The sequence below is a fragment of the Xenia sp. Carnegie-2017 genome, unplaced genomic scaffold (assembly GCF_021976095.1).
Source record: "Xenia sp. Carnegie-2017 unplaced genomic scaffold, XeniaSp_v1 HiC_scaffold_6, whole genome shotgun sequence".
NCBI classification, from domain to species: domain Eukaryota; kingdom Metazoa; phylum Cnidaria; class Anthozoa; order Malacalcyonacea; family Xeniidae; genus Xenia; species Xenia sp. Carnegie-2017.
Genome location: NW_025813526.1, coordinates 5165087 through 5179651, shown reverse-complemented (window position 1 = coordinate 5179651; position 14565 = coordinate 5165087). Strand labels below are relative to the sequence as shown.

General features: G+C 33.0%; 1 protein-coding gene across 3 annotated transcripts in view; it reads left to right on the top strand.

Moving 5' to 3' along the window:
* Nucleotides 1-14565, top strand: part of LOC124458519 — a 65994-nt gene that overhangs the window by 34352 nt on the left and 17077 nt on the right. For 2 of the 3 annotated variants that reach the window (XM_047008513.1, XM_047008511.1), the window contains exons 15-22: nt 33-324; nt 1858-1968; nt 3239-3435; nt 4626-4833; nt 5860-5988; nt 9545-9722; nt 9880-9922; nt 10220-10326. In XM_047008513.1, the coding sequence (XP_046864469.1) occupies nt 33-324; nt 1858-1968; nt 3239-3435; nt 4626-4833; nt 5860-5988; nt 9545-9722; nt 9880-9922; nt 10220-10326 (1265 nt within the window). Of the gene's footprint in view, nt 1-32; nt 325-1857; nt 1969-3238; nt 3436-4625; nt 4834-5859; nt 5989-9544; nt 9723-9879; nt 9923-10218; nt 10327-14565 lie in introns of all 3 variants that reach the window. The other variant, XM_047008514.1, reaches the window with a different exon arrangement.

The following is a 14565-nucleotide window of genomic DNA, read 5'->3' as shown; positions in this document are numbered from 1 at the left end:
ATATAGCCTAATAGTTTGCTACTCTTTCTTAGATTGTTAGGGGGTGAGGTGAAAGACGAAAAGGGTAAAAAAGTTTATAATCCACCAAAATACAAGCTGCAAGAATTGATTCAAGCTGTGAAAAACTGCAACATGACAATTATTAAAGAGTTCATTGAAGAAATATATTCAAGAAGAGACGAAAAAGTTTATCATTGCGTTGAAATGTGGAAAGAAAGCCAAAAAGAAAACCAAAAGGAAGTTGAAAAAAAACTGGCTCACCATTATCAAGAGTTGATTGAAGATACATCGGAACATAAGTTGACAGGTTCAGCGGAGTCTCAGGTACTGAACTTGAGAAGCATTTAATGGACTTTTTGCTCATTGTTAAAATTTTGCTTGTGCTTTTTCTTTAGATGCAGCTAAAGTTGCAGCTGCATCTAAAGGCATAGTGTCTTGTTAAAGTGCCAATAACCCGAAAAAAATTTTCGTAAAATGAAATTTAGGCATTATTTCTAGTATTTTCGCGAAAACAGAAATTGAGTTAGTAAAATTTTTCAATTTTTATCGCGATTTATATTTAGTACTTGATGGCTCATGGACGTCGTATATTGTGACGGCAAATAGACTGGCTCTAGCTTTGTTTTTGACGTCATGCAAGGGAGTTTGGAGTCGGCAATGTTTTGATGTCATTTGCGGTAGACGAGATATGATCAAATTGGACGCCTAATTCCTTTTCGATGGAATTTCGTAGTAGTCATATTCTTTATAAGTAATACAAAGTTATTGCAAAGTTCTAAGACCGACGAGTCAAACAATAACTTCATTTCGAGGAATACTATTTAATAGGCTGAAGACAACCACTACAGACAGTAGAGACTATAACAAATGGTCTAGCAGCATATGGAGCTTCGGTTAACAAAAATCAGCAGCAGGCTACAATATGCATATGAGAAAACGGCATAACACATTTAAAATGATACAAAATTGACGAATTTGTTCTGTGAACGTAAGCGACTCCGATTGGTTATAGTAATCAGCATTATACAACTAGGTCGTCTGAGTTATAAGCAATGTAGCATTTTTTCATAGTATTTTGATAGACTGACGTTAACGATGCTTTTATTTCAAACGGTCTGTATACGATTTACATTCTTCTCATCAGGCAACATTGAAAACGGCGCATGTAATCTTTTGGCTTCAAATCTGCAAAATATACACTTTAGCCTTCCAAACGGTTTAAAGACGCGTTTTGCCTTAGCAAAGTCAACTGATTTTCTTCGTCGCCTCTTTGCTTCTTGTCGCTTGTCGTTTAGGCACGCTTTATTTATCAATTTAGCATTTAGACAACTATTCGCCATCAGCAAATACAATTCTTTTTCTATCAAAGTATTGAACGCAAAAGTATGCAACGAATACTATAGACATAGACTGTAGTTAATGACTCCCTTCGATGACGTCAAAAAATTTACTCGTTCCAGGCTTCTAGCTGCCACGGACCTGAACCACTCAAAAGTCGCTTTTGCTAACTTTAAAGCGCGACAAAAATTGAACGATTTGACCAATTAAATTTTTGTTTTCGCAATAATAAGACGAACAATGCCAATATTTCATTTTTTAATGTTAAAGAGATATAAAAACGAATTCAGAAATAAATATTTTATTTAAAATCTGCTGTAGAATTCATTATAAATTACGTGTAATTGAGTTTTCTAAGAATATGGAAATGCAATGTGTTTCATACGATTTTATGATATAAAAAGTTTCAGTTATCTTGGAATTTAATGACTTAGTTAAAAGTGAGTTGTGCAGTTATACGCCGAGAGTTCCGGTATGACAAACGTTTAATTTAAACATTCTTGATTTTTTATTTGATAGGTGATTTTAACTGGATTTCTACGTAGCCTAAGTGCTCAAATCACTGGCTGTGCATTGGATCCCAACGATCCGCGAAGCTATGACATGTTTTTTCAAAATATGAACGAAAAGGTAGCTATAAAAGTTATGAATTGATATAAACAACTAAAGAAGAAAAAGCACTGCAGAATCATTCAAACTTAATCATCAATACCCTCTCGTCTATTATTTGTAGCTTATTTGAAGCATGTATTTTAAAAAATAATTTTGGAGGCTTTTAGAATGACAAGGAGTTGTTTGTAACTTAATATTAGTTTAAGATACACCTTCGATTCAGATAGCAACAGCTCTATCGAATATCCTAATCATGTCATATAAAACAAAATGGTTAAACATTTTTTTTCGTTCATTGATTTCGCAGTCATTTTGCATGCAAACAATTTGTTGCCGAAAAAGGAAATTTTTGAAATGAAAATTGACTACAAGTTTAAATTTGAATGAATTACTTACTTAATGTTTTGAGTGTTTGTTTGATAATGAAATTATTTGCTACCTAATATTTAGCAAAGCTCTTTTGCTCTATTAGTAGTAGAGTAAGCATGTCAAACATGCCAAGCAAAAGAATGTTATTTTTCTGCTGTTGTATAAGAATAGACCTTTTAAGGTTATTGCAGCCATGTTGCAGGGGGTGCAAAAACATTTTTTATACATGTGAGTCCTATGTTCTAGTAGTCAAAGAGCGGAAAGTGAAAAAAAACATTTGCTTTCTTTGAACAACTTGACCGTTGTTTGAGCGATTTTCTTGAGTTCGCAACACACGCACATGTTTACAACAAAGTCAGCAAGTATCACGAGGAACTATTCTACGGTAAACTCTTATTAGTATTTCGATTTATTTGTAAAGTGACATCGGTATTTTTATTATAATGTATGGCGACTAAACTGCCAGAAGAAGTTGACTTGGCTTCCGTACATTTGCGAACTCAAGAACATCGCTTAAACGACAGTCAAGTTGTCCGAAGAAAACTAATGTTTTATTTAACTTTCTGCTTTTTTATTACTAGAAAATTTTATGATAGAAAAATAAAATAAACTGCTTTTTAGATAAAAGGCGAATGTTAACGCTGCCTACGCCGTACTTATTTCATCAATGCTGAATTCATCTGTGTTATCATTATAAAACAAACCACTACTTCTCTTTTGACTTGATGTAGATCATTTTTGCTGAAAGCTAACATATTTTGCCCATGGAGAAGACATTAGGGAAGCTGGTTTTCACGTAAAGCCACGCTTAGCCTTTGAATGCCTGAACAGGAATAGTCACAATTTTTAAGCAGTAGCTAATTATATGATTTATAATTCCTGTTATCATAAAACGTCTACCTATTTTTACACTCTGTAGGCTGAGGAAGCTCGGAAAAAGATTCTAGTTGATGACTTGAATCAACTAAAAGAAAATTTTAAGGAAGAACTGGTTCAAGTGCAAGAAGCGTTGTCAGGTTTAAAACAGCAGAAAGAGCAGATGCATGTCAGAGATCGTGAATATTTTGAAAGAATTGCGCAAATGAAAGTTCAACTATCTGAAGAACAGTCAGCCAGGTAACAATGCCATAAAATACATATAATTAATCCGTCTTGTTTAATTATCCATATTTTTGGGAAATATATGTTGGTAAATTTATATGTAATATCTATCCGGTTATATTTGTAGTTTTTTATCTTTATCGCTGGTCATTCTCCATACTACAATTGTCCTTTACTCCAGAAAAACCTGCTTTTTTATGGTTGTGCTCACCAAACGACAAGACATGCACACACAACTAACACATGCATACATGCATACATAATCACACATGCATTTATAATTATAACAGGCTTAAATAATTACTTAACATTTTTGCATTAGACAGTTATAGATCAAATTCAAATCACATTAAATTCATAATACATTTAAATTTAAAATGTTACAACAACAACAGCTGCTTTACTAATTGTTAAGTATTTAAATTAGAAATGTATTTATAGTAATGAGCCTCAGTAGTGGAAAGGTCAAACTCAATACTTTCCATTCTGTTGGAAGTTAGATCCCTGTTCAATTAAAATTGGCGTGTAATCGGATACTGCTATAAATTTAGAATGAGTTTGTCAGCTCTCAACTGAAGCTCGTGGGTTTTTTCCGGGTGCTCCACTTTTTTCCTGGCAAAAATTATCAAGTGGTGGATGAATTTAGAAAGCAGGCAGCTATATAATTTGATGAAGTAAATACAATGTAAAAAATGTACTCTGGCTCTCTCTGGAACCGCTGTTATCATGAAACATGTTTTTCAAGACTTTAACAATCATGCAATGAAAAGCATGAAATCGAAAATTCACTCAACATATAAAATTCTTAAGATGTCGCTATATATATGTCATTTTTGGTATGGCTGACTAAGACCAAAGCATCAGTGTTTTATTTACACAAAGTTTTACTCTATAGAGCCGTCATATTGCATCATACAATCATCACGTTTCAGTAGAGACGTTATTTTGTTAGTATTAACTATTATTTTTCCATTTTTGGAGCTGCTGATACGTGCTCCAAAGGGTTTTACGACCCTTGCAACACTATAGATATGCTTAGTTACGGATTTGAAAGTTTGAAACAGCTTAAAAACATTACTGTGCAAGATTAGAAGCTATATTGTCATCAGGACATCAACGCTTTTGCCAAAAGCACCTTGTCAAGATTAATTATTGACTCAAATTTTAATGTCCAATGAAAAGAACTAGTATTTTAATTGTTTCAGAGAACGTGATCGTATCCGTAAAGAAATGATGTCTTTACAAGATGACATGAAGACGTTGCACGCTCAACAAGAAATCTTAGAAGCTCAACAGAAAAGGCAAAATATGCATTATGAAGCATCTAAGAGATTTGAAGCTACGCATATCAATCTCTTGCTGTTTTACCGAACTGTGTCTCTTGGTGTAGAAGAAATTTTTGTTGGTGCCAAGGTTAGTAAATAGCAATGCAGTGATCAATCATATGAGTGCATAGAAATGGCTGCAACAAAATTTTTTGGCAGTTTATGGCAGTTTTCTTTATTTGAGAAGCGTTTAAAACAGACGAAAAGAAATCTGGTCAACCATGTAAAGTTTTGTATGAAATAAAGACAACACAAACGCATAAAAATAGCAAAGAAAACTTTTTAAATAGCTTTTAGAACCAGCTATTTTGAACTAGTGATTATCTACCTCATCATGTAATAAGATTAGAAAATGTTCGACGAGTATATTTAATTTAATAAGGCTGTAGCACAGAATAGATCTTAACAGAAGGTCCACACGTGTCGGAACCTTTGATGTTCGTGCCCCCCCCCCCACTTCTCTGAAGCAATTTCTAAGCAGACACGCCTTCCAACAAGATACTTCAGCTAGATCACTATAGAATATATAGATTTTTTTCTAAATATATTGCTTTGCACTACAAAAGCTTGGAACCTTATCTTCTTTGCAAGATGATAACTCTTTGTAAAAATTTCGGCTAACGTTTGCTCTAAACGTAAAATTTTTGTAAAATAGCATTCGAGCAATACCATTCCATATTGATTTTGTGAAAGTATCTTGCTGGGAAGTTACGCGTGCGTAATGACAAAATACGCCACGATTTTAGCCGAGTGGGCCTTTTGTTACATGTCTATTCTGTGGCTCTAGGTAGAATGTCAATTAGGGGTTGTTTATTTACATATTAAGTTGTGCTTCATTAATTTGTTTTACAAAGAAATTCATTTTCAAAGGAAGCCGGTCGTGCACAACCAAATAAATGAATAAACACAGTTAACGTTCTACCCACGGCCATAAAATTTAATGTTAAACTGGATGTTCTAGTTCCGTTTATGGACCACGGGTATCTTGCCCAATCATGTTACTCTTAAAAAGGATACAGCACAGGAACATCCAAATGTTTATTTTGTGTGTTTCTACTACACTGAAATTTTCCTCCCCTGATTGAGCTAACTTAGTGAAAATTCTCTTATTAAGGCAGTTGCAAGTTCGATGGTAGTTTCGTCTGGTGGAAGTCTATCGACAAAGGCGTCAGTTGTCGAAGGAGTCGCAACCGGCATTTTAAGCGTATTCTCTTTTGATCCAATCGTTGGGGGTCTTACAAAGGTGTGTATTTTTTTATCGTTTTCTACAAAGATCAGTATCATTGAGTAATTGTAACGCTAATTAGTTACTTCATCTTCTGAACGTGGCGTGAACTGTAACTATGTAGGTTGTTCATTTTCTGTCAAAAACACCTTACCCATAAAGTTAACACTATGGTGACTGCATGTCCCCAAAAAATCATTCCATTTTTGGGTCAACGTTTGTTTGCTGGCATTCAATGTACCCAAAATAGAATTGTAGCCTGCACAGCAAAAAATCAATTTCTTAAGAAAATATATTCTCTTGTTTTAAGAATAATTTTCTAAAAACAAGAAAAAATTTCTTAAGAATGAATATTTCTTATTATAAGAAAAAAATTTCTTAAAAAGAGGAAGGTTTTTCTTAAGAAATACATTTTCTTAATTTAAGAAATCTGTTTTTTCTTAAGAAAATATGTTTTCTTGTGTTAAGAGTACATTTCTTAAAACAAGAAGACAATTTCTTAAGAAAAGTACATTTCTTATTATAAGAAATGTAATTTTCTCAATTTGGGAATCTGGTTTTTGTTAAGAAAATATATTTTCTTGTTATAAGAATATTTTTTTAAAAACGAGGAAAAAGTTCCTTAAGAAAAGAATTTCTTTTATTATAAATATAAAATTTCTAAAAAGAGGAAGCTATTTCTTAAGAAATACAATTTTCTTAATTCGAGAAATCTGGTTAGTTTTTTGCAAAAAAATATTTTACTGTTTTAAGAATTATTGTGTTACAAAAAAGAATATTTTCTTAACAAACGCTGTGTTATGGCATACGGCTGATGATGTATTGTAAATGTTCAGCATGTGGAGGATGTCAAATTTCGCCCTCACTAAGCGCTTTTCTTTTTACAATATATACTGGCAGTGGAACAATGAAATTCTAGCAATATCTGACGGTAGTTTGTTGTACTAGACATTTCCGTATGTTTACCATTATGTTTGCATTGTTTAACAACCTTTTGACTTTTTTGCGGCTTCCAGCTTGCGAAAAACAAAAGTTTGCAATGATTTTAATTTTTATTTATTTTATCACATTTTCAATCTTTTATTACATACAAATGCAATCAACCAACAAAACATTCTTGAATATTTGAACTCGTACAAATCTCCGGTATGAGGCGTTTTAATATTAATTATGAAACTGAGCACCCGGAGCCGGAGGACCATTCAGTCACATGACCAACGAATTTATTAATCAACACTAAATTCAAAATTTGAAACGTTTTCACAGCTTCAAGGGCTAGTCGATTCTTCTGTGATTCTGGTTTTACAAATAAAAATGTGAAATACACATTTGTGCGTACAAAAAATACGATGCATACACAAGCTACAAAGAAAGCTACGAAAGGCCGTTGAAAAGCCGATTTAGAGTTGCCTCTGTTCATGGTTAGATGTTGTGTTGCGTGTACCTTCAATCATGTTATAAATTAATGTCAGTTAATTGTAAGGAATTTGATTTTCATCGGATGCTTTCAGACTTTAATTGATATTTTTTATGATTTTAAAACCTCGTCTTCCCACGTGTCGTGAAATAAATGATAAACACAAGAAAATCATTAAAGTCTTTATTCTTTGTTTGTATGCTTGTGTTTATTGCAAGTGAAGACTCTTATAGATGCTTGTGTTTATACGTATGTTTATGTTGTTAGTGTGGATCAGGAATGAAATAAAATTAATGAATTGAGATATATATGTGTTGAAATTGCTAAGTAGAAACCGTCTAAGGTGCATTAATTAGTGTGTGTGAGTGATTTTCTTTTTTATGATAAATAGTTAATGCCATGAAATTACTGAAGACAAAAAAAGTTTAGATGCTGACAATTTTGGTAAAAGAGGCTTGTAAAAAATTACATGATGCCCACTGTATGGTATGGTAGTTCTTAGAGTTTTACTTACTTTGACTTTTTATTAGATTGCTAGAAATTATATTTTATTTATTTTTAAAATATTATTTATTTTAAAATATTATTTTATTTTTTCTATAAGAAATATTTGACATATTTTAAGACAATTGCTTCAAAATGAGAAACTTATATAGGAAAAGCATTTCTTATATTAAGAAAAAAATCTTGATATTTTCTAAGAAAAAAAAATCTTAAGAAAATTCGTGAGAAAAAATCTCAATATTTCTGAAGAAAATTTGTAAGAAATTTTTCTTATAATAAGTCCATTTTTTCTTAAAATAAGAAAGAAATTTTTGCTGTGTGCTGCAATAATACAAACATTTTGGCCATCTTAATTCCACGTTATTTTTGATTAAGATGGCAATTTGTCTTGTGTGAATGTTTGTGGAACGTAGTTAGAAAGTCGTGACTAATAAACAGTTATTGGATGAAATTGAGCATGATATCAAGAATTTTTGAGACCGAGATCAAGCTGAGGTAGATAACATTAACCGAGGTCTAAATAATTCTTTAATTCATTAATAATTTTATTATTCACCTCAATTCACTGAGATAGTATTAAAACGTATCAAAGTAGAACATTTTCAAAACCTTCGCCAATTTATCCTTCTGTCAGACGGTTTATTCAAGTTCTCGTTTGAGTATGTTGTAAATATGTTCAAAACAAGCCTCGTCACTTTTTTAGTGTTTTCTAAATCCGTTTTACTCAAAAGCTTTATGTGCTCAAAATATATATCAAGAGTGAAAGTATTTTCTCCAGTAAAAGATAGCAAATAGTTTCATATCATATAAATTTGTCGCAAATATATAACTGCTAAGTTTAACACATTTTCTATTAATAAGTCCTTGAAACAAATTGTGAGACATTGTGCACTCCCACAGCAAGAAATACTATTTTGGTGCAATTGAGTAAGAAATAGCATATAAAGTTTAATCAACACATAAACGGAGGTTTTCGAATACGCTCTCTAGAGTGAAGACTTTAGAAAACGCCGGTTTGTATTTACGTGTGGATGGATGATTTTTGGAGGTTTTTGAAAACGATGACGTCAATAATCGAGTCCAGTCTCGTGATTGAGTAAACCGAGTAGCTACTTTTTAAAATTGTGGATCACAAGTGCAATACTAGCTTACTTGAAATAATTTGAAATTTGATAGCATGCATTCATTTGCATGTTGCATTGATAAACATTCACGGGTAATATTTAAGAAAGCGGGTCAATATTACGAAGATGCAGGGTCTAAGTTATTTGCGGAGAAATAAAGATAAGAGGGAAAAGTTTGAATTTGACTAGTATTGTAAAAGAAACACAATTCAATTTTAGCCAAACACCATTTCCTATGTAAAAGTATTGCTGAAATAACCAATTCATCTATTTCTCTATGCTCAGTTATTGGGCTCTCCATATTGGCTCATAGATTACATAGTTTTTAAAAGTGCATTTTAGGTATCTATGGTGGGCTTTAGTATTTTACTCTGCAGTCATTATTCTTAATGATAAAAATTTCATGCATCAACGTAATATGATGTCATTTGTGACCTCTCAAGGTTTTATAAATTTTCTGTACAAGTCGCCCCTTTTGGCCACACATTTTTCTTATTGTTTTTTTTATGTGCTTTCTTAATTTTTACAGTCTCTCGTGAAAGTGGCGACCAAAGTTATGAAAGATGTAGACAAGTACAGGCAGAAGGAAATTGCTCAGTACATATCATGTTTAGCAACTATTGGTGAGCAGACTGACATTTGCACTGACGTGGCTTACAGATTAACCTTGTGGTATAGCGACCAAATAAAGTGTCTGGCTTCTCCAAGTAAGTATTTTATCCTGTGAATAAAAAGGCAGATATACCATTTGAAAAAACGCGTTTTTGTATCCTTAGTCTTTGGCTGACTATATTTTTTAATGAAATGAATCGTTCAATAAATGAACCCGTGCAACATCGTCTGTTTTAATCTTTCCCAATTTAGTCATGGAATCACAAAAAGATTTTTCTTTGACTAACGCTAGATCCGAAAATGCTAATCAACACAAGAAACTAGTATAATGATTTGTCTACAATTGAAAAATGTTACTCAAACTCGTGGAATCACACAAATATACACAGTAATTTGCCTTGCTTAATATAAAGTTTTAGCTAAAAACGCCTTAAATACAAAGGAGAATTTCATCTTACCACAAAATTTTAAACTTATTGTGTAAATCTTTGTAAAACAATTATGTATGTAATTAAAATTGCTACTTTGAGAAAATATTTTGAGCCATACTAGCTAATAGATTTTTAAGGAAATGTCCTTATCGCACTATAGGCGATTCAACGAAGAACTCTGAAAATCTTTCTGCTCCAGCTCGAAGAATGGCTCAAATTGCAGTTGGCATTATTTATACTTCGCTCACCGAAAAGGTTTTAGAAAACGGTAAAATTAATGATGAATTTTTGTGGTACTCTTTTGCAGTTTAAATTCGCAGCACTTAATTTCGCACACCTTTTTGAGGACTTACGCCTGTATTCTTAAAGATCACTCACACTTTAGTGCGACCTTAGTGAGACACACTGATGTGTGAGTGAAGTGTGAGTGAGAGTGGAGTATGAGTGTGAGAAGCCACTAAATGAGGAAGCACTCACACTTGAAAATATTAATTATATTTGTGTTCAATGAGATCACCCACGAGTCACTTGCTGCAGTTGAGTGAAGCGTTGAATATTAATAAGGTGTCAACAAATGAAACACAGTACCTTGTGTAATTTTCAATAGTGTTTGCATGTCGTTGCAGCATGTACAAGATCACCGAAAGTAGACAGTATTTTTCCCTTTTGAAAATGTCAAAGATAATTAACAGAACCATTGCGCAAACACAAGCATAATTTGGACAATAAAAGGAATGATTACAAAACGATACAACAAAAAAGCAGTGTGGGGGGAGCTCTACCAGAAGGGTTTCATTCCCTTTCAGGTGTGACGTGGAGAGATTTTTGACAATTGTTAGGAAAATATAAAATCCCGTTCTAAGAAGCATCTTGCAAAAGAGAAGAGACAAATTAAATTAACTGGTGCAGTTCATGCATCATACTAACAAGACGACGAAGCTACAGCTGTTTCATCGATTATTCCAGCTCAAATTGACATCTCGAATCATCCTTTAGCACATAAATTTCAAAATAGGTAATACAATTCCAGTATATTTTAGGTGATTTATAAAACGTTTAATTAAGCTTTTACAACAATGAATTAAAATTATAATAAAATCGGTGTCATAATGTATTGGCAGCATGGATAACCACTATCTATATTACCAAGCAACATGCTAGAAATATCACCACGTTTGAACTGTGCACATAGTCGATTGTTATCCAAAATCCTAGCGTCTTGGATGCCCTACCCGTCCACTGTTCATTAATATTTAACATTTCTTAATTTTGTCCAAAAACAGCTTGAACGTTGATTGAAGATTTCGAAAGAGTTCAGCATTCTCATCCCAGGGCAATTCATTTTGATGTGTGTACAATGAATTGTACCAACAACACTTGGAATTGTACAAATTCTCCGGAAAGGCTCTTTATCACAAACAGGAAATAGAATGTAAAAGTTTTTAAGCGTGTAATTGCCTCAGACATACGTTTTGTAAACCGGCTTGCTCATGACTGCGAAATTTCCAAGATATCTCTGCATGTAAGCTGAAATGTTCCATTGGCGTAGAACTGCAGCGTTACTAATCGTTAAATATTCGCTGGAATGGGTTTTCTGATTATTCCTAGTAACTTGTCAAATGCTGCCTTAATCAATCGGCAACTGTTCTGAAATTGCTCCTTGTCATATTTGCCGTAATCAAACAGATATGTTTTTGGTCTCTTCCTGTTGCTTGGCACAATATTATTCAAACATAACCAGGACAAGCAGACAATTTCAAATAATACAAAATAAAGCAAATTCCGAAGAGGGACATCTCGTTTTCTTGATATTCAAGATATTACAAGAGTTTGAAACAAAATAATGTGTAATATTTCGTCTTTATTCCAAAGACATCATCAGACTTATGGTTTACAATGCAGGCTGCGAAACTTTTATATATTTACAAGCGGAAATGGCAGTTATGTAATTAGAGAACTATAAGACTAAAATATACTAACATTAAAATAGAGATAGTTTCTTACAAGCTTTAAGACCACTATTAAGTTGTGGCATATCGCGTTTTATCAAAAGTGCTTCTAAGATGAGAAGTTGATTAGGATTATTATTTTTACAGTGATATAATATTTTGGTGTTACTAGGAATCAAGTCTCAGAACAAATAATGTTACTAGACCTCAAAATAACAAATAATGACATCGATATATTCCGTAAAACAACTCATACTGGCCAATATACACATTTTTCAAGTTTCGAACCTTTCAACCGCAAAACTACTTGGATCAATTCCCTATTTTTTCGCGCATTTAAGATTTGCTCTAACCAAACATTATTCAAAAAACAAATTCAAACACTCCAGTCTTTTATGTCATGGAATGGTTTCCCTCTTACAGTCCGGAAATTCTTGATTCACAAACTCAAAACCAAAATCATAGCTAAAAATAACCCCTCTAAACAAAATACTGAGAATGACCTTCGTAAAATTTTCATTAGAATACCATATCTAGGCAAACAGGGTGAACGTTTGGTTTTCAATCTTCTTCGTAAAATTCGCCGTAGCTTAAAAATTCCCATCAAACCTATAGTTATATATGAAACAAAAAAGACATCAATTTTCTGTCCCAAAAAGGACAAAATTCCGGAACTCTCTAAAGCCAATGTTATATATGAATTTAAATGTCCAGGCTGTGGTCATACATACATTGGCAAAACTGAACGAAACCTACACACAAGACTAACCCAACATGCTACTAATTACAATAATTCTAGTGCCATCTCACAACATTTACTCATTTGTCCAGACGCCAACTACATCTCACACCTTTTCTCACTTCCTGACGCTGATTCCGACCTCGATCTCACACACGTGCCACTCAATCCTTGTAACTTGATTCCTAGTAACACCAAAATATTATATCACTGTAAAAATAATAATCCTAATCAACTTCTCATCTTAGAAGCACTTTTGATAAAACGCGATATGCCACAACTTAATAGTGGTCTTAAAGCTTGTAAGAAACTATCTCTATTTTAATGTTAGTATATTTTAGTCTTATAGTTCTCTAATTACATAACTGCCATTTCCGCTTGTAAATATATAAAAGTTTCGCAGCCTGCATTGTAAACCATAAGTCTGATGATGTCTTTGGAATAAAGACGAAATATTACACATTATTTTGTTTCAAACTCTTGTAATATCTTGAATATCAAGAAAACGAGATGTCCCTCTTCGGAATTTGCTTTATTTTGTATTATTCAAACATTGTATCCGCTTTATCCACCGATCCGCATCTATGTCTGATTGGTATAATTGAGTGCTGCTGAAGGGACATATACCTCTGACATACACTTTACTCAAACTCTCAATTACGCTTGAGGGTGAGTGGTGTCTTTTAATTGTTGGAGTATGAGTGCAGTATTATACTATGCAAGTGTGAGTAAGCACTCATTGAGAATGCGTGTCCACATATTGAGAGTGAATGTGAGTCCACATATTGAGTGTGAATGTGAGTCCACATATTGAGTGTGAATGTGAGTCCACATATTGAGTGTGAAAGTGAGTCCACATATTGAGTGTGAATGTGAGTGAGCTTTCAGAATATGGGCGTTATTCTTGGATACTCAAATTTTAGTATTTAACTACTTTTTTATTAACTACTGTCTCTTTCATGTTACCTACACATGAAAGTGATGTAATACGAACAATGCAATTTCGACCAACATTTTAACGCGCTCGTATTTGCTCACTTTTCTTCTGTTTATGAAACTAATAATATAGTTACATGAAAAAATTTCTCAATTCTGATTGGTTTAGAGAAGTATAATTTTTCCTGAATACCAGTGCAATAATGCGAAACACCGGTGCAAAAAAGCGAAACACCAGTACTGATTTCTCTTTAAAACTGCTACTAATTGGTTAGTCAAAAAAAGAAGTAATATAAGAGCCAATCAAAATAAAACATTTCAAAGTGGGAAAGTTGCATTATTCTAAACAAAGCAATTACAATGGCTGGCGTAAGTTTTAAGTAGAGTTTCGTTGGCGAACGAGTTTGAAGTTCACACTTTTAAAAATGTTTCTGGATACAAATATGAAAATTGCTAAAGGTAGATACCTTGTTCTAGCTGTGTGTGTGGAAGCTATGGTGTTGTGAAAAGTTGTATCCGACGGAATTGAAATATAAGAGCCGGTCGATATTTAACAAATAGATAACATTTAACCGTTGTCTATACAGTATAGATACACGGGTATGACGTCAATTGTGACAGAAACTAAAAAAGGGGTCACGAGCCGCCGGGGCGAGTCACTTTTATTTATCAAATATCGAGCGGCACTTATATTTCAATTCCGTCAGATTTTTCTTTTCACAACACCATAGCTTCCATACACACCGCTAGAACAAGGTATCTACTTTTAGCAGTGTTCATATTTGTATCCAGAAGCATTTGTTAAACCGTGAACTTCAAACTCGTTCGCCAAAGAAAATCTGTATAGAAAACGGTTAAATGTTATCTATTTGCTTTATATAAT